Genomic DNA, 27,770 nt, shown 5'->3' with positions numbered 1-27,770 from the left:
AGTTGGGCACGGACTTCTAGAAGCATTTGCCCAGAGTCCTACTGAAAAGCTCTACAGTCGGTATGGCTGAGAACCAGACAAGGGGTCGTGGCCCCGTCGCGGACATCCCCGGAGCAGAGTCGCCGGCGTCTGCGCCAGGCCAAGACACCCGAAGGGAAAACCGCGACTCAGACCTGGAAGAGTTGCGCGTTCGCTTCAGAACGTTTAGCAGCTCCGACGAATCCGACCCCATGAAGGCTCTGAGGAGGCTCCGTGAACTCTGCGGGCTGTGGCTGAGGCCGGATCTTCACACCAAGGAGGAGATGGTGGACAGGCTGGTGCTGGAGCAGTTTGTGATGTGCATGCCGCCGGACATCCAGGTCTTAGTCAAAAGTAGTGGTGCCGAGACTTGTAAGGATCTGGAGGAGGTGCTGAGAAAGAAGCAGAAACTGACGAAATGGGTGAGTAGGACCTAGTGACCCTGTGAGACAGGGAACGGTGCGATGAGGGGCTGGGAGCTGGGAGATGAAGCAGAAGGATCAGAGGGCTTGGCTCTAAATCAGTGATTCCCAGAGGGGTGAGCACTTGGCCTGTGGCATCACTGGAGATGTTTCTGTTGATCCTCACTTGGAGGGTGTTGGTCTTTCAAATGTCATTCCCAGGAGGTGGGCTCCTAGGGTGGGATACACAATGAATACCTTTTTGGATCTTGTGAAGGGAGACTGATCCTATTTGAATTTTTCCTCATAGGCTGTAGTGCGTGTCAAAGGCGAGGATGTTTTGATGCCCGTCTCGGGTGTTGAGATGTTAGGATCTGAGGTCAGTGAGGGGCACAGTGAGGGAGACCGAGCCAGGGAGCCCCAGCCTACAGTCAGTGTCATCCCTCCAGACGAGGGCCAGCAGGAAAGCCAAGACGGGCAGCATCTGCCAGGAGCCAAGGACCTGTCGAGGGGGCAGGTGAGTGTGATGTCCTGACCTCCAGTCTGGGAGCAGGTAGAAGGGGGTCGGGTGGGGGTGGCTGTGGAAGTAATTGGGAGAACTGGGCAAAGGACAGGAATGGACCCTCTGCCTCCAGGAATTCCCATGGATGCATTCCGTTCCCGGCATTTTCCAGCCAGTGTGAGAATGAAAACAATCCATCTTTCATAGTCCTTCACCATGAAAGCTTGTGGCCCTAAGCATGAGGGCAGAGGAGTCCTGTTTCCACAGGATGGTGCTGGGTCAGTTCATCAGGCATAAGTGCACTCACAGCGGTTTCACCCATGATGGATTTCATCAGAGGCACTTAATATTGGGGGATATTGTAAACACCTTGAATTGCATAACAAGTTCCCCGTTGGAGTCATTTTCCCCATCAGATTTTGGAGTATGTCTGGAGAGAGTGGATTTTTTTGAAATGTGAATCGGGGGGAGGAGATGCTACTGATTTCTCATGAATAGAGCTATATAGTATAGAACAGAGCTATATAGTATAACAGCTATACTGCTTGTCATCTTATTATGCCCCAGGCCACCTTCCATGACAAAGACAAATCCAGGCAAGGTATCCACAAGTGGTGAAGTCAGGAGCCCTAGAGCCAGAATCCTCTGCTTTCAGATTCAGGGCCTGGAGACTGTGAGATGAGGTGGAGAGATAGGTGCAAAGATAATTGGCAGTGCCAGCTGTGAAGTCTGGACTTTTGCCAGAGGTGTTCGGTATAGATCAAGGACAGACATGGGAATCAGAAGAGGATTGTCAATCAGGGTGATGGGAAGCAGTCAGGGCATATCTCCCAAACTGATATTCAGAAAGCTGGAGTGTGAGATCAGGGTACGAGGCGGGTGGGGAAAGAGGAGACAGAGCTTGCCGTGGGCTAAGGCAGTGGGATTGACTCTGCTTGGTTGCCCTTTGTCAGGGCCAGAAAGCTCTCCCGCCAGAGACCATTCCTGAAAGAGGTGAACTGGAGGGTCAGACGCCCTCCAAGGAGTACTTGATGAAGGACCTGCGGGAAGACACAGGAGTGACAAGAACCCTTTTGTCTCAAGAGCCTCAACTTCTGCACGATCGTGGTGAGTATTAAAAACTTGGAGACTACAGGAAGTACTGCCTGCCTCCACTGATGTCCAGGAAGGGATACCCAGGATTTCCATCCCTTGGTGTTGTGGCATAGGAGTTGGGTCTTCAATGCCAACCTTCTCCATCGTCAACGTTCCAGAGTGTTTCATCAGCTAGACTCTTAGGTAGTTTCGATGCTGTGAAGACTGTAGCCAAGATTAGGGATGGTTCCAATCAGACTGGCACCATGGAAAATGCTCCTTGATAAATATGTTGCTGAGTCTCTTCTTTCAGAAGATTCTGGGAGGGCAGGGAGAGAGGTGAGAGTCCCTAGGAAGGAAGTGATACTTCAAATGTGGCCCTTGAACCCTTTCCTCTTGTGTTCCAGAGAGAGACGTTTCCACTCCAAGTGGATCCAGACGAGGTCCTCTGAAGAATCACAGACGTAACAAAAGGAAGCGGGAGAGCAGTCCCACTTGCCAAGACGTGGGTCAAGAGGCAGCCACGTGTTTGGACCAAGGAGAGTTCTCAGGACAGCTTGGGTCCCATTCTATTCGTTCATCTGGCACCGTTGGACCCACCAGTCTTCCTGAGGGAGCAGAAACCCCGGGACGGGCACCCTCTGAATGCAAGGTGTGCAAAAAGAGCTTTCCTTGTCAATCTCAGCTTACCTTGCACCAGAGGACACACACAGGAGAGAGGCCCTTTCAATGCGACATCTGTGCCAGAGGGTTCATACAGCCTTCAGACCTGCGGGTCCACCAGCGGATCCACACTGGCGAGAAGCCCTACAGCTGTGATGTCTGCCTCAGGAAGTTCGCCCACAACTCCACGCTGCGCACTCACAAGAGGACCCACACCCAGGAGAAGCCTTTCCGCTGTGAGCAGTGTGACAGAGCTTTTTGCCACCGAGGGAACCTCAATGTTCACCGACGCACCCACTCTGGGCTCAAGCCCTACGTGTGCCCCGAATGTCACACAGCCTTCCGTCAGCTGGGGACTTTCAAACGCCACCGGAAAATCCATTCCAGATGACTGGCTCAGGACCCTGCCCTCAGGTCCAGGTCTTTTCTGTTTTAATGAGAAAATTGAGAATGATTTGTCACCTGTGTGATACAAAGTGTGGATGACAGGGGAAGGGCATAGGAGGATCGTGGAACCCAGGGTTCCCTCACGTGAATTAGGATATTTGAGTGAATTAGGATATTTGCATTATGACTTATTTTTCCTTTTGGATTTTGTTTTCTACATTGCTATAGACTATAGTTTTCATTTTCATTTGTGTATTTTCAATTGGAGGAGAATTGCCTTACGATGTTAGACTCTGGTTTTCTTACATGTTTTCGCTTTGTGCTTTTCTTGTTCTTCCAATGAAGCTGTGTCTCACTGGTTATCATTACCTCATCATCAGAGTGAGGCTACTGCTGATTGCCTACTTGTCAGGTGTGATTTCCTTGTAAAATGGATTCTCCTAGCAGGACAGCTGGAGAAGGCAATGGCACTCCACTCCAGTACTCTTGCCTGGAAAATCCCATGGATGGAGGAGCCTGGTGGGCTACAGTCCATGGGGTCGCTAAGAGTCAGATACGACTGAGCGACTTCACTTTCACTTTTCCCTTTCATGCATTGGAGAAGGAAATGGCAACCCACTCCAGTGTTCTTGCCTGGAGAATCCCAGTGATGGGGCAGCCTGGTGGGCTGCCATCTATGGGGCCTCACAGAGTCGGACACGACTGAAGCGACTTAGCAGCAGCAGCAGGATGGCTAGATTAAATACAGGTTCACCAGTGTAATTTAAATTTCAAATAAACAAACACATTTCTATCAAAGAGCTGTGTGTTTTCTCTTCTAAGACTTTGCTACAGTAGGTGATAGCCATGGTTTTGTCTATGTGGCCATTATTATGTTGAGATATGTTCCCTTTGTACTAGTCTAGTTTGGATACTGCTTCCTTAGGTATTTAGAAAAAGAAGGCTTCTTAAATTGATAAGTGTCATTCTTTTCCCCTGCTGCTGCTAACTGCTGCTAAGTTGCTCCAGTCATGTCTGACATTGTGAGACCCCATAGATGGCCGCTCACCAGGCTCCCCTGTCCCTGGGATTCTCCAGGCAAGAACACTGGAGTGGGTTGCCATTTCCTTCTCCAATGCATGAAAGGGAAAAGTGGGAGTGAAGTCGCTTGGTAGTGTCTGACTCTTAGGGACCCCGTGGACTGTAGCCCATCAGGCTCCTCCATCCATGGGATTTTTCTGGCAAGAGCACTGGAGTGGGGTGCCATTGCCTTCTCCTCTTTTTCCCTACTGGTGTACAACCTCTGGTTTCTGTGATGCCTCTCTGAAATGGTTTCTTACAGTTGATCTCATCAGCTGATTTTAGACAAAAGTCTTTGATGACTTATTTCATGAGAAAAGAAACAAGATTAGGTAACCCAATTTGATTACAACCATCGGATTACAATTATTGGACTGCTTCACAGTCTCCAAGCAGAGAGAAAAAACTCATTAGATCAGGAAAATCAATCTGTTTCCCCAAGAAATGCCATCCATGAAGTCTAAAGTAAATAAAATATATTAGAGAAAGTTTACTGCCAAACCAATATGGTGGCCTCTTTAATGGTTAGTCCTGTTGGAGTCTCCACAGGAAATGGAATCTACCCAGATTAGGCAAAGTGGTTCCTTCCATGCCCTTTATCCAATCACTGGGATGATGAGGTTATGGCCTGAAATCCCTGGAGTTTCATCCAACTCTCTATAAATACAGACATTTCAGCTCCAGACACACTTTGAGAGCCAGTGCCTGACCTGAGGAGGCTGAAGGCAAGAGACCTGGAAGGGGTAAGTGATGAGTGGGCACGTCCAAGGAGGATGGCTAGAAATCAGGACACACGGGTGGGTTTCAGAAAGATGTTGCTTTCTTTTCATCTTACATTAGCTGGGAGACCTTGTGACAGGAGATCTTCCTCTAACTCCACGTTAACAATGGTTAATCCAGGTCTTCTGCCAGGGGAGAAAAATGTTTCCACACATGTTGCTGTGAGGTGGCTCGTTTTCTTCAGGGCTTTCTGAGCGGCACCCTATGGCCATTTAAAAACTACATATATGTTTATTATTAGTTTTAAGTTTTTTAATTCCTTGATTTTGGCTGGGCTGGGTCTTCTTTGCTGTGAGGGCTTTCTCTAGTCGTAGCTAGTGGGGACTACTCTCTAGCTGAGGGGTATGGGCTTCTCATTGTGGTGGCTTCTCCCGTGGCAGAGCTGGGAGTCTACAGCTTGGGTTCAGTAGTTGCCCCTCTCAGGCTCAAGAGTTGTGGTGCACAGGCTTCGAGGCAGGCGGGGTCTTCCCATATCAGGGATCAAACCCATGTCCCCCTGCATTGGCAGGCAGATTCTTAGCCACTGGACCACCAAGGAAGCCCTATGGTCATTTCTGACCAGACAGTTTTATGAAATATTGAATGATTTGAGCAATGGTGTCCAATATATGGGATGTAGGTGAGACAGAAGGGTGGATAAAAGTGAAACCATTGTTTCTCTTTTTTTTTGTCTCCCTAGACTGCTCACCAGTGACTTTAATGCTGAGGAAAAGCAGAGGAAATCCATTTCCATAGGCTTCAACTGGGCACCCACTTCTAGAAGCATTTGCTCAGAGTCCTACTGGAAATTTCCTCCATCAATATGGCTGAGGACCAGCCATTTTTTCAGGGTTCTGGACACATGACAGACAGCCCTGGGGCAGAGTCACCAGCATCCGTGCCACCCCAAGACACACTCATGGAAGACTCAGACTGTGACCAGGAAACCTGGCACGTCCGGTTCAGAACATTTAGCAGCTCAGAGGAGTCCGACCCGTTTGAGGATCTGAGGAGACTCCGTGAACTCTGCCATCTGTGGCTGAGGCCAGATCTTCACACCAAGGAGCAGATGATGGACAGGCTGGTGCTGGAGCAGTTCATGATCTGCATGCCCCTGGAGTGCCAGGTCCTGCTCAAAGAAAGTGGGGTGCAGAGTTGCAAAGCCCTGGAGGACGTGCTGAGAAATAAGCAGAAACCCAAGAACTGGGTGAGTAGGACCTTAGTGATGGGTGTGGGAGGAGGAGACACGTGCAAGCTGCAGGGATCACAAGATAGGACCTGCGGGTTTGGCTCTGTATCAGTGGTTCCCAAACAGGTGAGAGAAGTTCACAGTTGGGCAATTTGGGAGATATTTTTGGCTGTCTCAACTTGAAGGATGTCGACCTTTTACACCAAACGGGAGCTTCTATTGTCAATGCCATTGGGTGCCTGAAAGCTACATTCCAGGTTTATAGAGACTGATCTTGATTGATTTCTCCCCTCACAGACCATAGTCTGCATACAAGGACAGAAATATCCCGTGCGTGATCCCGACATTGAGATGACTGAAGCCAAGGCCGGTGACATGGATGATGAGAGAGACCCATGCGGGGAGCCCGAACCACCCTCAAGGGTCATACCTCCAGAAGATGGCCAGGAAGGAAGCCAAGAGCTGCAGAATCCGCCAGGAGCCATGAACCTATCTAGGGAGCAGGTGAGAAAGTGGAAGCAGGTAGAAGAGACTCAGGTGGGTGTGGCTGCTGGAGGAATGGGGAGATTTGACAGAGGACAGGAATGGACCCATTGCTTCCAGGAATTCCCGTGGATGCATTCCATTCGTAGGCATTTTTTCTAATCAGTGTGAGAATGAAGATAATCCATCTCTGTCCCTCTCCTATGAAAGCTTCTAGTCTTAGGAGTGGGAAGAAGGGAATCCTGTCTTCCTGACATAATGCTAGGTTCAATTTGCTGCAGGTAAATGCACTGACAGCTGATTTACCCATGGCCACTTTGCCCAAGGGCATGTCATATTTCAGAATATGATCATTCCTTGCAACTGAAGGAGTGACTCGAAATTGGACTCATTTTGCCCCCCAGTAGACATTGGGCTTCCCTGGTGGTTCATATGGTGAAGAATCTGCCAACAATGCATGAGACCTGGGTTCGATGCCTGGGTCAGGAAGATCCCCAGGAGAAGGGAATGGCTACCCACTCTAGTGTTCTTGCCTGGAGAATCCCATGAACAGAGGAACCTGGCAGCTATAGTCCATGGGTTTGCAGAGAGTCAGACACGACTGAGCGACTAACACTTTCCCTTTCAGACATTGAAGAATGAATGGAAGACAGTTGATTTCTTCAAATAAGGTTGGGTATAGGCAGGGGATGCTATTGACTTGCATGGAGTAGAGACCAAGAATTGTGGTCGTCATCTTCCTATCTACTGCGTAACCACCATTGCAAAGATGCATCCAGGCAAAGTCTCCAACAGTGATGGAGTCAAGAGAGCTGGACCTAGAGTTCTTTACTTCCAGAGTCAAGGGCAGGCAGCAGTGGGTATGATTTGGAGAGACCTATGCATAGAGAAGTCAGAGTGCCAACTGTGATGTCCTGATTGGATTGCCAGATACAGTCTGTATAGATCCAGGACAGCCTTGAGTATCAGGAGATGATTATCAATCAGGGTGATGGGGTGGACAAGAAGAAGTCAGGGCATATCCCCTAAAATGACATGAAGAAAGCTGGAGTCTTAGATCAAGGTACGAGGAAGAATTGGAAACAGGAAACAGTTTTCCATGGACTAGGGTAAATGGCTTTGACTCTGCTTGTTTGTCCCTTGTCAGGACCAGAGAGCTCTCCCGCCAGAGACTGTTCCTGAAACAGGTGAGCTGGAGGGTCAGACGCCCAGGAAGAACTTGGAGAAGGACCTGCTGGAAGACAGGGGAGAGACAAAAACCCTTCAATCTCAAGAACCTGAACTTCTGAAGGGTCCTGGTGAGTATTCAAAACCGTGGAATTCAGCAGAGTTAGTGACTCCCTCCTATGGTGGCATGGGGCTGGGTAGCCAGCATCACCATGCTTGGATGGGTGGGGTGGAGATCATTGTCCAGTGCCAACCTTCTCCATCATCAACGTTCCACTGTCCCACAGTCCAAGCTCTTAGCTTGGTTGCTTGATGGGAACTTCTCAGCCAACATCAGGTTTCCAGTGAGGCCAGCAGCACAGAAAATGTTCCTTGTTAAGTGTGGTGCTGAATTTCTTTCAGGGGATTCTGGGAGCATAGGGAGAGAGACGAATCCTCAAGAAGAAACTGATCTTTAAAATGTGTCTCCTGAACCCTTTCTTCCTGTGTTCCAGAGGGAGACGTTTCCACTATGAGTGGATCCAGACGAGGTCCTGTAAAGAATCGCAGACATGTCAAAAGGAAACGGGAGAGCAGTCCCACTTGCCAAGACGTGGGTCAAGAAGCAGCCACGTGTTTGGACCCAGGAGAGTTCTCAGGACAGCGTGGGTCCCATTTGTTGGTGCATATGGCACTGTGGGACCCACCAGTCTTCCTGAGGGAGCAGAAACCCCCACGGGCACACTCTGAATGCAGGGTGTGCAAAAGGAGCTTTCCTTATCAGTCTCAGCTTAGCCTGCACCAGAGGACACACACAGGAGAGAGGCCCTTTCAATGCGACATCTGTGCCAAAGTGTTCATACAGCTTTCAGATCTGCGGGTTCATGAGCGGATCCACATTGGCGAGAAGCCCTACAGCTGTGATCTCTGGCTCAAGAAGTTCACCCACAACTCCACGCTGTGCGCTCACAAGAGGACCCACACCCAGGAGAAGCCTTTCCGCTGTGAGCAGTGTGACAGAGCTTCAGCCACCGAGGGAACCTCAGTGTTCACCGTCGCACCCACTCTGGGCTCAAGCCCTACGTGTGCCCCGAGTGTCACACAGCCTTCCGTCAGCTGGGGACTTTCAAACGCCACCGGAAAATCCATTCCAGATGACTGGCTCAGGACCCTGCCCTCAGGTCCAAGTGCCTTCTGCTCCGAGAAAGAAATTCGGGATTATTTGTCACTTATGTGATACAATGAAAGGGTGACATGTGAAGAACTTACGATCATACTGGAACCCGATGGGGTTCCATTCACATGAATTAGGTGTGAATTCTTTCCCTTCAGAATTTGATTTCTACTTTAGTGTAGCCTGTGTTTTGGTGATAAGTTTTGGCTTTGTGTTGTTCTTCTTTCAGTGAATGCAGGTCTCATTAGTTTTCTTCTTTGTGAAACTGAGGTCACTGCTGATTGTCCCCCCATTAGGGAAGATTTCATCGTAAAATAGGATGCTCCTAGCAGAGTGTCTAGATGAAAAAGAGGATCACCAGTGAAACTTAAATTTCTAATAAACAAAGACATTTCTGTCAAATAAGTGTCCTGTGTATTTCCCCTTCAAAGATTTTTTTTTTCTTTATTTTATTTTTTAACTTTACTATCTTGTATTGTTTTTGCCATGTATCAACATGAATCTGCCACAGGTATACACATGTTCCCCATCCTGAACCCTCCTCCCTCCTCCCTCCCTGTCCCATCCCTCTGGGTCGTCCCAGTGCACCAGCCCCAAGCATCCAGTATCGTGCATCGAACCTGGACTGGCGACTCGTTTCATATATGATATTATACATGTGTCAGTGCCATTCTCCCAAATCATCCCACCCTATCCCCAAGATTTTTATATGGAGTAGATGATAGCAGCGGTTTGTTACATGCCATTATTATGTGGAATATCGACCCTCTGTAAGGCTTCCCCAGTAGCTCAGCAGTAAACAATCCACCTGCAGCCTAGAAGACCCAGGTTCGATCCCCTCATCAGGAAGATTCCCTGGAGAAGGGAATGGTAACCCACTCCAGTATTTTGCCTGGAGAATCCCATGGACAGGGGAGCCTGGCAGGCTGTGGTCTGTTGGGTTGCAAAGATTCGGACATGACTGAAGCGACTGAGCATCCACTCGAGCATTTAAAGTAACTGTATTCTTTTGGAATTATGAACTGTTAGGTAATGTAATATTAATGCCCTTTTGAACACTGAGATTCTAGGGTGTCTGTGCTTGAAAAGATTCTTCAAGGTAGCATTCTTTCATCCCACCTGGCTCTCCTCCAGCAGAAATGAAGAGAGGTCATTTGGAGCAGAATGGAGAAAATAAAGTATTTCTTTTTAAAGAATCAGCGTTTTCTTCTATTAATTAGCCTGGGAATTTGTTGGGGGCGGCAAACTCAAGGATGATATTGTAATAGATATTGGTGTCTGGCTGCTCGCACTTAAAAGCCAATACAGAGGCCAGGTTGGGGGAAAGGAAAGTTAGCTTTATTTTCGATGCCAGCAACTGTTGAAAGTGAAAGTGAAGTTGCTCAGTCATGTCCAACTCTTTGCGACCCTGTGGACTGTAGCCTACTAGGCTCCACCGTCCATGGCATTTTCCAGGCAAGGGTACTGGACTGGGTTGGCATTTGCTTCTCCAACAACTGTGGAGGGCGGGGCACTGTGGCCACTGCTGAGTTTTCCAAATTTGCTGACTCACTGAGGGCAATGCTTTCACAGCATCGTGTCTGAGGATTTGAAATAGTTCAACTGGAATTCCATCACCTCCACTAGCTTTGTTCATAGTGATTCTTCCTAAGGCCCTCTTGACTTCACATTCCAGGATGTCTGGCTCTAGGTGAGTGATCACAGCTTAGGGATTATCTACGCTCCCAGAATCCACTGAAAGAGATTCAGAACCACACTTAACAAGGAGCATTTTCTGTGCTGCCTCACAGGAACCCTGATGTTGGCTGAGAAGTTCCCATCAAGCAACCAAGCTAAGAGCTTGGACTGTGGGGCTCTGGGACGTTGATGATGGAGAAGGTTGGCACTGGACAATGATCTCCACCCCACCCATCCAAGCATGGTGATGCTGGCTACCCAGCTGCATGCCACCATAGGACGGAGTCACTAACTCTGCTGAATTTCATGGTTTTGAATACTCACCAGGACCTTTCAGAAGTTCAGGTGCTTGAGATGGAAGCGTTTTTGTTTCTCCCCTGTCTTCCAGCAGGTCCTTTCCAAGTTCTCCCTGGGCGTCTGACCCTCCAGCTCACCTGTTTCAGGAACAGTCTCTGGCGGGAGAGCTCTCTGGCCCTGACAAGGGACAAACAAGCAGAGTCAATAAGCCTTCTACCTCAGTCCATGGAAAACTGTTTCCTGTTTCCCCATCTGCCTCGTATCGTGATCTAAGACTCCAGCTTTCTTCATGTCATTTTAGGGCATATGCCCTGACTTCTTCTGGTCCGCCCATCACCCTGATTGATAATCATCTCCTGATACCCAAGACTGTCCTGGATCTATTCAGACCGTATCTTGCAATCAAATCAGGACATCACACTGGCACTCGGACTTCTCTATGCATAGGTCTCTCCAAATCATACCCACTTCTGCCTGACCCTGACTCTGGAAGTAAAGAACTCTAGGTCTAGCTCACTTGACTCCATCATTGTTGGAGACTTTGCATGCATGCATCTTTGTAATGGTGGTTACCCGGTACATAGGAAATTGATGACCAGTATTCTTGGTCTCTACTCCATGAAAGTCAGTAGTATCCCCTGCCCATACCCACGGAGTAGGCAATTGCACTCCAGTACTCTTGCCTGGAGAATCCCATGGACAGAGGAGCCTGGTAGGCTCGGTCAACGGGATAATGAAGAGTTCGACATGACTGAGCGACTTCACTTTTACTTTTCACTTTCACGCATTGGAGAAGGAAATGGCAACCCACTCCAGTGTTCTTACCTTGAGAATCCCAGGGACAGTGGGGCCTGGTGGGCTGCCGGCTATAGAGTCACACAGAGTTGGACACGACTGAACCGACTTACCAGCAGCAGCAGCAGCAGCCCATACCCAACCTTATTTGAACAAATCAACCGTCTTCCATTCATTCTTCAATGTCCAGAAGTGAAAGTGTTAGTCGTTCAGTCATGTCTGACACTTTGCAACCCCAGGGACTTTAGCCGCCAGGTTCCTCTGTTCATGGGATTCTCCAGGCAAGAACACTGGAGTCGGTAGCCATTCCCTTCTCCAGGGGATTTTCCTGGCCCAGGGATCGAACCCAGGTCTCCTGCATTGTCAGCAGATTCTTCACCATCTGAGCCTCCAGGGAAGCCCAATGTCTACTAGGGGGCAAAATGAGTCCACTTTGCAGTCACTCCTTCAGTTGCAAGGAATGATCATATTCTGAAATATGACGTGCCCTTGGGCAAAGTGGCCGTGGGTAAATCAGCTGTCAGAGCATTTACCTGCAGCAAACTGAACCTAGCATCATGTCAGGAAGACAGGATTCCTTTCTCCCCACTCCTAAGACTAGAGGCTTTCATGGCAGAGGGACAAAGATGGATTAGCTTCATTCTCACACTGACTAGAAAAAATGCTTAGGAACTGATTGCATCCACTGGAATTCCTGGAAGCAATGCGTCCATTCCTGTCCTTTGCCGAACCTCCCCATTCCTCAAACAGCCACACCCACCTGACTCCCTTCTACCTGTTTCCATGCTCTCACTTGCTCCCGAGACAGGTCCGTGGCTCCTTCCAGATTCTGCAGCTCTTGGATTCCCTCCTGGCCATGCTCTGGAGGTATGACCTTTGTGGGGGGTTGGGGCTCCCCGCATGGGCCTCTCTGATCATCCATGTCACTGGCCTTGGCTTCAACCATCTCAATGTCTGGATCGCACACAAGATATTCTGCCCTTGTATGCAGACTATGGTTTGTGAGGGGAGAAATCAATCAAGATCAGTCTCTATAAGACCTGGAATGTAGCTCTCAGGCATCCAATGGCATTGACGATAGAAGCTCCCATTTGGTGTAAAAGATCGACAGCCTTCGAGTTGAGACAACCAAAGAATCTCCCAAATTGCCCAACTGTGAACTTCTCTCACCTGTTTGGGAATCACTGATACAAATCCAAACCCACAGGTCCTATCTTGTGATTCCTGCAGCTTGCACGTGTCTCCTCCTCCTACACCCATCATTAAGGTCCTACTCACCCACTTCTTGGGTTTCTGCTTATTTCTCAGCACGTCCTCCAGGGCTTTGCAACTCTGCACCCCACTTTCTTTGAGCAGGACCTGGCACTCCAGGGGCATGCAGAACATGTACTGCTCCAGCACCAGCCTGTCCATCATCTGCTCCTTGGTGTGAAGATCCGGCCTCAGCTACAGATGGCAGAGTTCACGGAGTCTCCTCAGATTCTCAACGGGGTCGGACTCTTCTGAGCTGCTAAATGTTCTGAACCGGACGTGCCAGGTTTCCTGGTCACAGTCTGAGTCTTCCATGAGTGTGTCCTGGGATGGCACAGATGCCAGTGACTCTGCCCCAGGGCTGTCTGTGATGTGTCCACAACCCGGAAAAAATGTCTGGTCCTCAGGCGTATTGATGGAGGAAATTTCCAGTAGGACTCTGAGCAAATGCTTCTAGAAGTGGGTGCCCAGTTGACGCCTATGGAAATGAATTTCCTCTGCTTTCCCTCAGCATTAAAGTCACTGTTTAGTAGTCTAGGGACTGGATGGAGGAGCCTGGTGGGCTACAGTCCATGGGGTCGCTAAGAGTCAGACACTACCGAGCGACTTCACTCCTACTTTTTCCTTTCATGCATTGGAGAAGGAAATGGCAACCCACTCCAGTGTTCTTGCCTGGAGAATCCCAGGGATGGGGGAGCCTGGTGGGCTGCCGTCTATGGGGTCGCACAGAGTCGGACACGACTGAATCGACTTAGCAGCAGCAGCAGCAGGAGGGGAAAAGAATGACACTTATCAATTTAAGAAGCCTTCTTTATCTAAATACCTAAGGAAGCAGTATCCAAACTAGTATAAGGGGAACATATCTCAACATAATAATGGCCACATTGAAAAAACTATGGCTATCACCTACCTGTAGCAAAGTCTTAGAAGAGAAAACACACAGCTCTTTGATCAAAATGTGTTTGTTTATTTGAAATTTAAATTTCACTGGTGATCCTGTATTTAATCTAGCCATCCTGCTAGGAGCATCCTATTTTAAAAGGAAATCACACCTGACAAGAAGGCAATCAGCAGTAGCCTCACTCTGATGATGAGGTACTGATAACCAGTGAGACACAGCTTCATTGGAAGAAAAAGAACAACACAAAGCGAAAACATGTAAGAAAACCAGAGTCTAACATCGTAAGGCAATTCTCCTCCAACTGAAAATACACAAATGAAAAAGAAAACTATAGTCTATAGCAAAGTAGAAAAGAAAATCCAAAGGGAAAAATGTCATCACTCAAGTATCTTAATTCACACAAATATCCTAATTTACGCGAGTGGAACCCCACTGGGTTCCACTATCCTCCTAAGCCCTTCCCCTGTCATCCATACTTTGTATCACACAGGTGACAAATCATTCTCAATTTTCTCATTAAAACAGAAAAGACCTGGACCTGAGGGCAGGGTCCTGAGCCAGTCATCTGGAATGGATTTTCCGGTGGCGTTTGAAAGTCCCCAGCTGACGGAAGGCTGTGTGACACTCGGGGCACACGTAGGGCTTGAGCCCAGAGTGGGTGCGTAGGTGAACGTTGAGGTTCCCTCGGTGGCCGAAAGCTCTGTCACACTGCTCACAGCGGAAAGGCTTCTCCTGGCTGTGCGTCCTCTTGTGAGCGTGCAGCGTGGAGTTGTGGGCGAACTTCTTGAGGCAGATACCACAGCTGTAGGGCTTCTCGCCAGTGTGGATCCGCTGGTGAACCCACAGGTCTGAAGGCTGTATGAACCCTTTGGCACAGACGTCACATTGAAAGGGCCTCTCTCCTGTGTGTGTCCTCTGGTGCAGGGTAAGCTGAGATTGACAAGAAAAGCTCTTTTTGCACACCTTGCATTCAGAGGGTGCCCGTCCCAGGGTTTCTGCTCCCTCAGGAAGACTGGTGGGTCGCATGGTGCCAAATGCAGCAAAGGAATGGGACCCAAGCTGTCCTGAGAACTCTCCTTGGTCCAAACACGTGGCTGCCTCTTGACGCACGTCTTGGCAAGTGGGACTGCTCTCCCGCTTCCTTTTCACATGTCTGCGATTCTTCAGAGGACCTCGTCTGGATCCACTCGGAGTGAAAACATCTCTCTCTGGAACACAAGAGCAAAGGGTTCAGAGCCACATTTGAAGTATCACTTCCTTCCGGGGGACTCTCTCCTCTCTCTCTGCCCTCCCAGAATCTGCTGAAAGAAGACATTCAGCACCATATTTATCAAGTAGCATTTTCCATGGTGCCGGCCTCATTGGAACCATCCATAATCTTCGCTACAGACTTCCTAGCAACCAAACTACCTAAGAGTCTAGCTGATGAAACTCTCTGGAATGTTGACGATGGAGAAGGTTGGCATTGGAGAACCAACTCCTACCCCACAACAACAAGGGATGGAAATGCTGGGTACCCCTTCCTGGACATGAATGGAGGCAGTCAGTAAATCCTGTGGTCTCCAAGTTTTTAATACTCAACACGATTCTGCAGAAGTTCAGGCTCTTGAGACAAAAGGGTTCTTGTCACTCCTGTGTCTTCCCGCAGGTCCTTCTCCAAGTTCTCCTTGGAGGGCGTCTGACCCTCCAGTTCACCTCTTTCAGGAATGGGCTCTGGCGGGAGAGCTTTCTGGTCCTGACAAGGGGCAACCAAGCAGAGTCAATCCCACTGCCTTAGCCCACGGCAAGCTCTGTCTCCTCTTTCCCCACCCGCCTCGTACCCTGATCTCACACTCCAGCTTTCTGAATATCAGTTTGGGGGAGATGCCCTGACTGCTTCCCATCACCCTGATAGGCAATCCTCTTCTGATTTCCATGTCAGTCCTTGATCTATACCGACCACCTCTGGCAAAAGTCCAGACTTCACAGCTGGCACTGCCAATTATCTTTGCACCTATCTCTCCACCTCATCTCACAGTCTCCAGGCCCTGAATCTGAAAGCAGAGGATTCTGGCTCTAGGGCTCCTGACTTCACCACTTGCTGATACCTTGCCTGGATTTGTCTTTGTCATGGAAGGTGGCCTGGGGCATAATAAGATGATAAGCAGTATAGCTGTTATACTATATAGCTCTGTTCTATACTATATAGCTCTATTCATGAGAAATCAGTAGCATCTCCTCCCCCCGATTCACATTTCAAAAAAATCCACTCTCTCCAGACATACTCCAATATCTGACGGGGAAAATGACTCCAACGGGGAACTTGTTATTCAATTCAAGGTGTTTACAATATCCCCCAATATTAAGTGCCTCTGATGAAATCCATCATGGGTGAAACCGCTGTGAGTGCATTTACCCCTGATGAACTAAGCCACCACCATCCCATGGAAACAGGACTCCTCTGCCCTCATGCTTAGGGCCTCAAGCTTTCATGGTGAAGGACTATGAAACATGGATTGTCTTCATTCTCACTCTGGATGGAAAACGGCCGGGAACGGAATGCATCCATGGGAATTCCTGGAGGCAGAGGGTCCATTCCTGTCCTTTGCCCAGTTCTCCCAATTACTTCCGCAGCCACCCCCACCCGACCCCCTTCTACCTGCTCCCAGACTGGAGGTCAGGACATCACACTCACCTGCCCCCTCGACAGGTCCTTGGCTCCTGGCAGATGCTGCCCGTCTTGGCTTTCCTGCTGGCCCTCGTCTGGAGGGATGACACTGACTGTAGGCTGGGGCTCCCTGGCTCGGTCTCCCTCACTGTGCCCCTCACTGACCTCAGATCCTAACATCTCAACACCCGAGATGGGCATCAAAACATCCTCGCCTTGGACACGCACTACAGCCTGTGAGGAAAAATTCAAATAGGATCAGTCTCCCTTCACAAGATCCAAAAAGGTATTCATTGCGTATCCCACCCTAGGAGCCCACCTCCTGGGAATGACATTTGCAAGACCAACACCCTCCAAGTGAGGATCAACAGAAACATCTCCAGTGATGCCACAGGCAAGTGCTCACCCCTCTGGGAATCACTGATTTAGAGCCAAGCCCTCTGATCCTTCTGCTTCATCTCCCAGCTCCCAGCCCCTCATCCCACCGTTCCCTGTCTCACAGGGTCACTAGGGTCCTACTCACCCATTTCGTCAGTTTCTGCTTCTTTCTCAGCACCTCCTCCAGATCCTTACAAGTCTCGGCACTGCTACTTTTGACTAAGACCTGGATGTCCAGCGGCACGCACATCACGAACTGCTCCAGCACCAGCCTGTCCACCATCTCCTCCTTGGTGTGAAGATCCGGCCTCAGCCACAGCCCGCAGAGTTCACGGAGCCTCCTCAGAGCCTTGATCCGGTCGGATTCGTCTGAGCTGCTAAACGTTCTGAAGCGAACGAGCAACTCTTCCAGGTCTGAGGCGGGGTTTTCCCTTCGGGTGTCTTGGCCTGGCGCAGACGCCGGCGACTCTGCTCCGGGGCTGTCCGCGACGGGGCCACGACCCCTTGTCTGGTTCTCAGCCATACCGACTGTAGAGCTTTTCAGTAGGACTCTGGGCAAATGCTTCTAGAAGTCCGTGCCCAACTGACCCCGATCGAAAGGAATTTCCTCTTGCTTTTCCTCAGGAATAGATTCAGTGTTCAGAAATAGGGGGCAAAAAAGAAAAAAGAATGCAGCCAATTAGTTTTATTTTCATCCACCCTACCATCCCTCATCCCAATACTGGGCAGTATTCCCCCCTCAGAATTTCACACCAGGGACAAGAATCCATTCTCTTACTCCTCCAACATCCATCTTATACTACAAGAAACTGTGTGGTCACAACTGTCCACAGGGCGGTGCTTAAAAGCCCTTGTTGAAAAAATGAACCACCCCACACGACACCATGGAGTGTGGAAACAATCTCATCTCACAGAAGATTCCACAAATGAACCACGGTTTATGTGTGGCCGGAGGAGATCGGTGGATTTCACATGGTCTCTGAGCGAATGCAAGGAGAACAGAAAGCCAGGACTTACTGAAACCCACTTCCACGGGCCCTGACTCTCTAGCGTTCTCTTTAGACACTTCCCATCAATTACCTCCTTGAAGCCTTCTCGCCTCGGTCCTCCTCAGTTGGGGACTCGCTCTCAAACTCGGCTGGCGGAGACACGTCTCTCTTTCGAGCTGGAGAAACGCCGGCCCTCTCGGCCTGTTACCCGATCGGCGCATGGATTCGGTGAGGGCGGGGCGAAACATTCTAGATAATCCCTCTTTACTTAATCACAGGGATTCGATTGCCCACGGAAACTCGCTCAGGAGAATCCACGATTTACTAAAGAGGCCTCCATAGTGATTTAGCGACAGGTTCTGTGTATTTTTGTTGTTGTTCTGTTTTTGGCCAAGAAGAGAGGCAGGTGCGGTCTCAGTTCCCAGACGGCGGAAGGACACCACGGCGCCTGCCGCGGGAGCGCTGAGTCTCACCCGCTGGGCCGCGCGGGAAATCCCTCGGTTTCCTTTTGGATTTCACTGATTTTGGACTTCGGGGACTGCACTTTGGGGTGAACGGACTGGTTTCAATGATCTCGTGAATTTTTGGTCTCACTGCCTGGAGGGTTTGATGGAGTCAGAGACATGATGGTGGGAGCCAGATCGGTTTGACTCCTCTGGTCTTTTCTGTTCATGTGAGATAAGTCTTCAAAGGCTTTTCTAAAATCAGCTGATGAGCTAAGGTGTGAGGAAACCCGATGTCTAAGACGCCTTTTTGAAGAGAAGAAGTTGTACACCAATAGGAAAAAGGAATGACACCTATCTCTTTCGGAAGCCTTCCTTTTTCGAAACACCTCGGGAAGAAATCCCCGAACAAGTATGGAGCGAGTGAACCTATCTCAGCATAATAACAGCCATGTAGGCAAAACCACGGCCACCACCTATTTCCTGTAGAAAAGTCTTAGAAACTACGGAGACACTCATTGACAGAAATGTGTTTATTTGAAATTTAAAATTGCACTGGAGAGCCTGGCCTCTGTGCCAGAAACATGCAGTTTTACAGTGAAGTCCCGCCTAACAGGAAGGCAGTCAACAGTAGGCTCAGTTTCATGATGAAGTACTGATAACTAATGAGACATGCTTTCAGTAGAAGAATAACAAAAGAAAGCAAAAACGGATTGAAACAGGCTACACTAAAGTAGAAAACAAAATCCAAAGGGAAAAATAAGCTATCACTCAAAATCGTCTACATTCATGTAAATTTAACCCCCTGGACCCAATATCCTCCGAAGCTCTTCATGTGTCATCCATCCTTTGTGTTATAGAAGTGACAAATCATTGTGAATTTCCTTCTTGGAGCAGAAAGGACTTGGACCTGAGGGCAGATTCCTGGGCCAGTGGTTCCGAATGGGTTTCCTGGTGGGATTTGAGACACCCCAGGCAGCAGAAGGCCAGTGACACTCGGGGCACATGTAGGGCTCGAGCCCAGAGTGTGACCACTGAGGTTCCCACTGTGGTTGAATGCTTTTCACAGTGCTCACAGCAGAAAGGCTTCTCTTGGGTGTGGGTCCTCTGGTGAGCATGCAGCATAGAGTCGTGGGGGAACTTACTGGGGCAGAGATCATTCCTGTAGGGCTACTTGCCCATGTGGGTCTCCTGGTGAACACACAGGTCTGGAGGCTGCATGAACCATTGGACATGGATGTTGCACTATTTTTTTTTTTTAATTTAGAGTTAATGGGCCGTCTCTCTTTATTGTGGTTCCGGAATAAGGACCCATTACTTTGATAAGCATGGGCTCAGCAGAAGGCTCAAAAGGATGTGTGTAAAAGAATGTTTCCAAAGGCTCCAGAGATGACTGCAACTCTGCTTCCTGCTTCCCCTGGACAATACTCCATCTCCTGGGTGGGGCGGCTACCTGGTCCAGCTGACTTTAGGGATGTCATAGTGCTCCGTGAGCATGTCCAGGTGTCTGTTGAAGTGCTGCACTCTCTGCTTGTGGGTTTTGGATGTTTTCTTCAGGATCCTCTCCATTTGTCGCTTCTCCTGCACCTTCTCAAAGGCCACCTGGGCTGGGGTCCGCTTATTGAGGTGGCGCCTCAGCTCCTCCTCCTGGTTCTTCTGGATTTTGCCCATCGTTTCCAGGAGTTTTGCCTTGTCTATGTCCCTTTTCTTCTTTCGCTTGGACACACCAAGCTCTGTGACTCCTTTGAGCTTCAGGGGTCCCTTTTGGACCTGCTCGTAGGAGTCCATGCTGCCCATTTTTGGATTCGGATTTCTAAAAGGACAAAAGTCTGGGGTTGGTTTTCTGAAATGGAAATTGGGACAATATCGTTCTCCTCTGTAGATCCGAGAGGTTTTTGTGTGGGGGGTAACACAAATGAACACAGATGAACATCTCTGCTTAGTCCAGGGAGCCAAGGTTCAGAAAGCCTTGTGGAATAAATGCAGCACACCACACCACCGCATGGAGGGTGGCAACACCCTATAAATCAGGGTGATTTATAAACCTATAAACCAGGGTGATTTATAAACCTATAAATCAGATGGAGGCAGGAAAGGGGAGCCTGAAAGACCTCTTAATTAAAATGTCTTTTATGCAAGCGAAGGATCCGTGTTCGGTTATATTTCCAAAGTTCCTTTTACATGTTTCAAATCCGTTCTTCCCCCCTCACGGAGAGCTCAGCAGTCAACCATAGTTAATACGGAGTTTAAGGGAGATCCACTGCTTTCACAAGGTCTTCGAGCTGATGCAAGGTGAGTAGAAAACCCGCCTTCCGAAACCCACCACCTCCTTCTGTATTGCTTCCCAAACCTTCTCCTTAGACGTTCTCACTCATCACTTACCTCCTTTGAGCCCTCTTGCCCTCAGCATCCTCAAGTCGATGACTGGCTATCAGTGTGTGTCTGGGGCTGAAACATCTCTATTTATAGAGAGATGGGGGAAATGGCAAGGGTCCCTGCTTGTTACCCCATCAGCACAGTGATTGTGTAAGGACAGGTCAAGCCATTTATATGACCTCATTTTAGATAATCCAGTTTATCCATGGATCCAGTTTCACAGGGACACTCCACCAGAAAAAAACCAATTTATCCAAGAGGCCTCCATGTTGGTTTTGTGGTAGAATTCTCTGATAGCTCAGGTGGTAAAGAATGTGCCTGCAATGCAGGAGATGCTGGAGTAATTCCAGGGTCTGGAAGATCTGCTGGGGAAGGGATAGGCTCCCCACTTCAGTGTTCTTGGGCTTCCCTTGTGGCTCAGCTGGGAAAGAAGTAAAGTGAAAGTCTTTCAGTCATGTCCAGCTCTTTGTGACCCTGTGGATATACCGTCCAATGAATTCTCCACGCCAGAAGACTGGAGTGGGTAGCTGTTCCCTTCTCCAAGGGATCGTCCCAATCCAGGGAGCGAAGCCAGGATTCCCACATTGCAGGCAGATTCTTTACCACCAGGGAAGCCCATGCACTTTTTGACAGCAAGATTGATTTTCCTGGTCTAGAATATACTTTTCTCATTTACCTGGAGAGTTGGAAGGAGTCAAAGCATAGGTAATCGAAAATTGTCACCAGTTTGGTTCGCCTATGCATCCCTGGTGGCTCAGTGGTAAAGAATCTACCTGCCAATGCAGGAGACGTGGGTTCACTCCCTGGGTTCGGAAGATCTCTTGCAGAAGGAAATGGATAACGCACTGCAGTATTCTTGCCTGGAAAATTCGATGGACAGAAGAACCTGGTGGGCCATGGAATAGCAGAGTTGGACACAACTCAGCGACTAAACAATCCTTTTTAAAATTCCACATGGAAAGATCTCGGACGAAGTCAGAATCTGGAATGTTCTGCAGGGAACGTGCCACTTTTGGGGTCAGAGTCTGGCTTTTCAGTAAGTATGCTTTGGTGCGGCACAGACACCAGTGGTTCTGATTACAGCCTGTCTAGGACTATTCCATGACCCCACAAAAAATGTACATTCTTTAGCCACAGTGACTGAGGAACTTACTAGCAAAATGTTGAGCACATGCTTCTAGAAGCCCATTACAATTCACCCCTATGTAAAGGGATTTCCTCTACCTTTCATCAGCAATGTATTCACTGTTCAGAAGAATGGGGGCAAAAGATAAATGAACAGGACTAGTTTCATTTTATTCCACCCTTCCATCTCCTCTACATTCCTCATCCCAATACCCAATAGCATTCCCTCACTGCTACAATCTTTCATATTGAATGGACATTAGTCCATCCATCATTCTTCTGACATCCACATTTTCTGGAAAAAAACTTTGAAATGTTTGAAAGGCTCCCTAGATTTTGACTTCTGTAGTCTGGGACTATGTTGTTCTTTGCTGTACTTTCAAGAAATTTACAGTGTGTGAGACTCCTCAAATGGATATGAACAGCAATGCCAGGTTTTATATTATTCGGTCAAGACAAGCCACCAGGCAAGGCTCTCAGTCATGATTCTTCTGGGGAATAAAAATATGAGGAAGCCTATTTAAACACTGAATTCTATGTAGTATAGTGACGTTGGAAATGTTAAGCACAGATTGTCCACACAAAACATTTACTTGCTGTCACCAGGGTATTTATTAGCTCCAAGGAAGGGACACACAAAAGGATCCAAAGAGATTCAAGTTCCTGATCACATACTTTTTATGGTCATGAAACACACAACATACAATTTTGACTCTTTTATAAAGTGTACGATCTTGTTCCACCAAATTCATTCACAATTTTGTGCAGCTGTCAATGTTGTCTACTTCCAACTCTTTTCATCACCCCAAGAACAAAATGTGAATCATGAAAAGTCCCTCCCCATTCTCTGCCCACCTCCTCCCTTACCCTTGTCAATCCATTCATCTACTTCTTGCATCTATGGGTTCAGTTCAGTTCAGTTGCTCAGTCGTGTCCGACTCTTTGAGGCCCCATGAAATGCAGCACGTCAGGCCACCCTGTCCATCGCCAACTCCCGGAGTTTACTCAAACTCATGTCTATTGAGTCGATGATGCCATCCAACCATCTCATCCTCTGTCGTCCCCTTCCCCTCCTGCCTTCAATCTTGCCCAGCCTCCGGGTCTTTTCAAATGAGTCAGTTCTTTACATCAGGTGGCCAAAGCATTGGAGTTTCCGCTTCAGCGTCAGTCCTTCCAATGAATATTCAGGACGGATTTCTTTTAAGATGGACTGGTTGGATCTCCTTGCAGTCCACAGGACACTCAACAGTCTTTTCCAACACCAGGGTTCAAAAGCATCAGTTTTTCACCTCTCAGCTCTAAGTCCAGCTCTCACATCTGTACATGACTATTGGAAAAACCATAGCTTTGACTAGCTGGGCCTTTGTTTGCTAAGTAATTTCTCAGTTTTTTAATATGCTGTCTAGGTTGGTCATAACTTTTCTTCCAAGGAGCCAGAGTCTTTTAATTTCATGGCTGCAGTCACCATCTGCAGTGATTTTGGAGCCCTACCGCCACCCCTGAAAATAAATTCTCTCACTGTTTCCACTGTTTCCCCATCTATTTGCCATGAAAGGATGGGACCGGATGCCATGATCTTAGTTTTCTGAATGCTGAGTTTTAAGCCAAATTTTTAACCCTTTTCCTTCACTTTTATCAGGAGACTCTTTGGTTCTTCTTCGCTTTCTGCCATAAGGACGGTGTCATCTGCGTGTCTGTGGTTATTGATATTTCTCCTGCAAATCTTGATTCCAGCTTGTGTTTCATCCAGCCCAGCTTGTCTCATGATGTACTCTGCATATAAGTTACATAAGCAGGGTGACAATATACAGCCTTGACGTACTCCTTTCCGATTTGGAATCAGTCCTTTGTTCCAAGTCCAGTTCTAACTGTTGCTTCCTGAACTGCATACAGATTTCTCAGGAGGCAGCTCAGGAAGTCTGGTATTCCTGTCCAACAATTTTTCACAGTTTCTTGTGATCCACACAGTCAAAGGCTTTGGCATAGTCAATAAAGCAGAAGTAGATGTTTCTCTGGAATGCTCTTGCTTTTTCAATGATCTAATTGATGTTGGCAATTTGATCTCAGGTTCCTCTGCCTTTTCTAAATCCAGCTTGAACATCTGAGAGTTCATGGTTGATGTACTGTTGAAGAGTGCTTGGAGAATTTTGAGCATTATTTAGCTAGCGTGTGAGATGAGTGCAATTGTGCAGTAGTTTGAGCATTCTATGGGATTGAAATGGAAACTGAACTTTTCCAGTCCTGTGGCCATGGCTGAGTTTTCCAAATTTCTTGACTTATTGAGTGCAACACTTTCACAGCATCATGCCTGAGGATTTGAAATAGCTCACCTGGAATTCCATCACGTCCACTAGCTTTGTTCATAGTGATTCTTCCTAAGGCCCACTTGACTTCACATTCCAGGATGTCTGGCTCTAGGTGAGTGATCACACCTTTGGGATTATCTGGGTCATGAAGATCTTTTTTGTACGGTTCTTCTGTGTATTCTTGCCATCTCTTCTTAATATCTTCTGCTTCTCTTGGGTCCATACCATTTGTGTCCTGTATTGTCCCCATCCTTGCATGAAATCTTCCCTTGGCAAATCCAAATCCTTTCTCACACCCTCGGAGGGCACCGCTCCTCACGCTCTCTACCTTCTCCTCCACTTCCCAGCCACCTTGCACACCTGACCACACCAAGCCCAACTGGTTTTGCAGTCTAGTTTTAGGGTTTTCTTCCACTGTCTAGAAAGTCCTTCCCCCGACACGCTCAGGCTATCTTCAGATCTCAACACAATCAGTGGTTCTTTGGAGACGGACAGGCCTGGCTGTTGCTTTATTGCCCGGCATCTCACTCCATCACTACGATTCCTCAATAGGAGTTTCTCAGCCTCGGTATGTATTTTATTGTTTAAATCCATTAATTCTGGCTGTGCTGGGTCTTTGTTGCTGCTCGTGACGCAGGGCTCCTCTCTAGTCGCGGGCACAGGCTTCTCACTGCAGTGACCTCTCTTGTGGGGAGCCCGGGCTCTCGGGGCTCTGGGCTTCAGGAGTGGCGGCTCCCAGGCTCGGTGCTTGTGTTGCATGGCCTTAGTTGCTCCTGAGCACTGGGAGGCCTCCATAGTGATTTAGTGACAGATTCTGTGTATTTTTTTTGTTCTGTTTTTGGCCAAGCAGGGAGGCAAGTGCGATCTCAGTTCCCAGAGCGCGGAAGGAAACCACGCCGCCTGTAGCGGGAGCGCCAAGTATCACCCGCTGGACCGCTAAGTCTCAACCGCGGGACCGCTCGGGAAATCCCTCGGTTTCCTTTTGGATTTGATTGATTTTGGACTTTGGGGACTGCATTTTGGGGTGAACGGCTTGGTTTTAATGATCTCGTGAATTTTCGGTCTCACTGCCTGGAGGGTTTGACGGAGTTAGAGACATGGTGGTGGGAGCCAGATCGGTTTGACTCCTCTCGTCTTTTCTGTTCTTGTGAGAAAAGTCTCCAAACGCTTTTCTAAAATCAGCTGATGAGCTAAGGTGAGAGAAGACCCAATTTCTAATAGCCTTTCTGAAGAGTAGAAGTTGTATGCCAATAGGAAAAAGGAATGACACCTATTACTTTCGGAAGCCTTCCTTTTTCTAAACACCTCAGGAAGAAATCCCCGAACAAGTATGGAGTGAGTGAATCTATCTCAGCATAATAACAGCCATGAGGGCAAAACCATGGCTACAACCTACTCCCTGCAGAAAAGTCTTAGAAACTATGCAGACACTCTTTGACAGAAATGTGTTTATTTGAAATTTAAATTCTACTGGACAACCTGGCCTCTGTGCCAGGAGCATGCAGTTTTACAGTGAAGTCCCGCCTAACAGGAAGTCAGTCAACAGTAGGCTCAGTTTCATGATGAAGTACTGATAATGAGACATGCTTTCAGTAGAAGAATAACAAAAGAAAGCAAAAGCCAGGACATGGAAGCAACCTAGATGTCCATCAGCAGATGAATGGATAAGAAAGCTGTGGTACATATACACAATGGAGTATTATTCAGCCATTAAAAAGAATACATTTGAATCAGTTCTAATGAGGTGGATGAAACTGGAGCCTATTATACAGAGTGAAGTAAGCCAGAAAGAAAAACACCAATACAGTATACTAACGCATATATATGGAATTGAGAAAGATGGTAACAATAACCCTGTGTACAAGACAGCAAAAGAGACACTGATGTATAGAACAGTCTTATGGACTCTGTGGGAGAGGGAGAGGGTGGGAAGATTTGGGAGAATGGCATTGAAACATGTAAAATATCATGTATGAAATGAGTTGCCAGTCCAGGTTCGATGCACGATACTGGATGCTTGGGGCTCATGCACTGGGATGACCCAGAGGGATGGAATGGGGAGGGAGGAGGGAAGAGGGTTCAGGATGGGGAACACATGTATACCTGTGGCGGATTCATTTTGATATTTGGCAAATCTAATACAGTTATGTAAAGTTTAAAAATAAAATAAAATTAAAAAAAAAAAAAGAAAGCAAAAACGGATTGAAACAGGCTATACTAAAGTAGAACACAAAATCCAAAGGGAACGATAAGCCATCACTCAAATATCCTCCTCATTCATGTAAATGGAAGCCCCTGGACCCAAAATCCTCCGAAGCTCTGCCCATGTTATCCACCCTTTGTGTTACAGAAGTGACAAATCATTGTGAATTTCCTTCTTGGAGCAGAAAGGACTTGGACCTGAGGGCAGATTCCTGGGTCAGTGGTTCTGAATGGGTTTCCTGGTGGGATTTGAGACACCCCAGGGAGCAGAAGGCAGGTGACACTCGGGGCACATGTAGGGCTCGAGCCCAGAGTGTGACCACTGAGGTTCCCACTGTGGTCAAAAGCTTTTTCACAGTGCTCTCAGCAGAAAGGCTTCTCTTGGGTGTGGGTCCTCTGGTGAGCATGCAGCGTAGAGTCGTGGGGAACTTCTTGGGGCAGAGATGGCAGCTGTAGGGCTTCTCGCCCACGTGGGTCTCCTGGCGAACACACAGGTCCGGAGGCTGCATGAACCATTGGACATTGATGTTGCTTTTTTCTCTTTGTAATTTAAAGGGCCCTCTCTCTTTAATGCAGTTCCAGGTTAAGGGCCCATTACTTTGATAAGCACGGGCTCAGCAGAAGACTCAAAAGGATGTGTGTAAAAGAATGTTTCCAAAGGCTTCAGAGATGACTGCAACTCTGCTTCCTGCTTCCCCTGGACAATACTCCATCTCCTGGGTGGGGCGGCTACCTGGTCCAGCTGACTTTAGGAATGTCATAGTGCTCCGTGAGCGTGTCCAGGTGTCTGTTGAAGTCCTGCACTCTCTGCTTGTGGGTTTTGGATGCTTTCTTCAGGATCCTCTCCATTTGTCGCTTCTCCTGCACCTTTTCAAAGGCCACCTGGGCTGGAGTCCGCTTGTCGAGGTGGCGCCTCACCTCCTCCTGGTTCTTGTGGATTCTTCCCATCGTTTCCAGGAGTTTTGCAGCAGCAGCAGCAGCAGCAGCAGGATGGCTAGATTAAATACAGGTTCACCAGTGTAATTTAAATTTCAAATAAACAAACACATTTCTATTAAACAGCTGTGTGTTTTCTCTTCTAAGACTTTGCTACAGGTAGGTGATAGTCATGGTTTTGTCTATGTGGCCATTAGTATGTTGAGATATGTTCCCTTTCTACACGTTTGGATAGTGCTTCCTTAGGTATTTAGAAAAAGAAGGCTTCTTAAATTGATAAGTGTCATTCTTTTCCCTTGCTGCTGCTAACTGCTGCTAAGTCGCTCCAGTCGTGTCTGAAATTGTGCGACCCCATAGATGGCCGCCCACCAGGCTCCCCTGTCCCTGGGATTCTCCAGGCAAGAACACTGGAGTGGGTTGCCATTTCCTTCTCCAATGCATGAAAGGGAAATGTGAAAGTGAACTCACACAGTCATGTCCGACTCATAGCGACCCCATGGACTGTAGCCCTCCAGGCTCCTCCATCCATGGGATTTTCCTGGCAAGAGCACTGGAGTGTGGCGCCATTGACTTCTGATCTTTTCCCTACAGG

The 27,770-nt window shown here is 48.2% G+C and overlaps 5 protein-coding genes across 6 annotated transcripts; 2 read left to right on the top strand and 3 right to left on the bottom strand.

The window, feature by feature from the left end:
- The first annotated feature begins 62 nt into the window (after positions 1-62).
- Positions 63-4,193, top strand: LOC129632314 (zinc finger and SCAN domain-containing protein 5B-like). Its single transcript, XM_055553830.1, has 4 exons — positions 63-440; positions 730-936; positions 1,875-2,028; positions 2,403-4,193. Exons 1-4 carry the CDS (start codon positions 63-65, stop codon positions 3,047-3,049), a joined length of 1,386 nt encoding a protein of 461 aa, XP_055409805.1. The 3' UTR covers positions 3,050-4,193.
- A 556-nt stretch (positions 4,194-4,749) lies between these two features.
- On the top strand, positions 4,750-9,260 carry LOC129632233 (zinc finger and SCAN domain-containing protein 5B-like). Its single transcript, XM_055553730.1, has 5 exons — positions 4,750-4,847; positions 5,564-6,070; positions 6,350-6,556; positions 7,683-7,833; positions 8,197-9,260. The coding sequence occupies exons 2-5, from the start codon at positions 5,687-5,689 to the stop codon at positions 8,916-8,918; spliced, it is 1,464 nt and encodes a 487-aa protein (XP_055409705.1). The 5' UTR covers positions 4,750-4,847; positions 5,564-5,686; the 3' UTR covers positions 8,919-9,260.
- Positions 9,261-13,466: 4,206 nt separating this feature from the next.
- Positions 13,467-17,383, bottom strand: LOC129632252 (zinc finger and SCAN domain-containing protein 5B-like). Its single transcript, XM_055553754.1, has 4 exons — positions 16,947-17,383; positions 16,451-16,657; positions 15,354-15,511; positions 13,467-14,980 (listed from the first exon to the last, which is right to left on the bottom strand). The coding sequence occupies exons 1-4, from the start codon at positions 17,322-17,324 to the stop codon at positions 14,338-14,340; spliced, it is 1,386 nt and encodes a 461-aa protein (XP_055409729.1). The 5' UTR covers positions 17,325-17,383; the 3' UTR covers positions 13,467-14,337.
- Positions 17,384-18,751: 1,368 nt separating this feature from the next.
- LOC129632288 (protein FAM32A-like) lies at positions 18,752-20,739 on the bottom strand. Of its 2 annotated transcripts, none has more exons than XM_055553809.1 (2): positions 20,616-20,739; positions 18,752-20,046 (listed from the first exon to the last, which is right to left on the bottom strand). In XM_055553809.1, exon 2 carries the CDS (start codon positions 20,028-20,030, stop codon positions 19,683-19,685), a length of 348 nt encoding a protein of 115 aa, XP_055409784.1. In that variant the 5' UTR covers positions 20,031-20,046; positions 20,616-20,739; the 3' UTR covers positions 18,752-19,682. The 2 variants fall into 2 exon arrangements, with proteins under 2 accessions (XP_055409784.1, XP_055409785.1); XM_055553810.1 differs by having other exon boundaries at positions 18,752-20,076; positions 20,616-20,667.
- Positions 20,740-24,896: 4,157 nt separating this feature from the next.
- LOC129632303 (protein FAM32A-like) lies at positions 24,897-27,769 on the bottom strand. Its single transcript, XM_055553819.1, has 2 exons — positions 27,647-27,769; positions 24,897-27,236 (listed from the first exon to the last, which is right to left on the bottom strand). Exons 1-2 carry the CDS (start codon positions 27,652-27,654, stop codon positions 26,972-26,974), a joined length of 273 nt encoding a protein of 90 aa, XP_055409794.1. The 5' UTR covers positions 27,655-27,769; the 3' UTR covers positions 24,897-26,971.
- Position 27,770: the final 1 nt, after the last annotated feature.

Source organism: Bubalus kerabau, chromosome 17, assembly GCF_029407905.1.
Source record: "Bubalus kerabau isolate K-KA32 ecotype Philippines breed swamp buffalo chromosome 17, PCC_UOA_SB_1v2, whole genome shotgun sequence".
In the NCBI taxonomy this organism is placed as follows: Eukaryota; Metazoa; Chordata; class Mammalia; order Artiodactyla; family Bovidae; genus Bubalus; species Bubalus kerabau.
The sequence above is the reverse complement of the archived record's forward strand: the minus strand, read 5'-3'. Positions and strand labels throughout refer to the sequence as shown.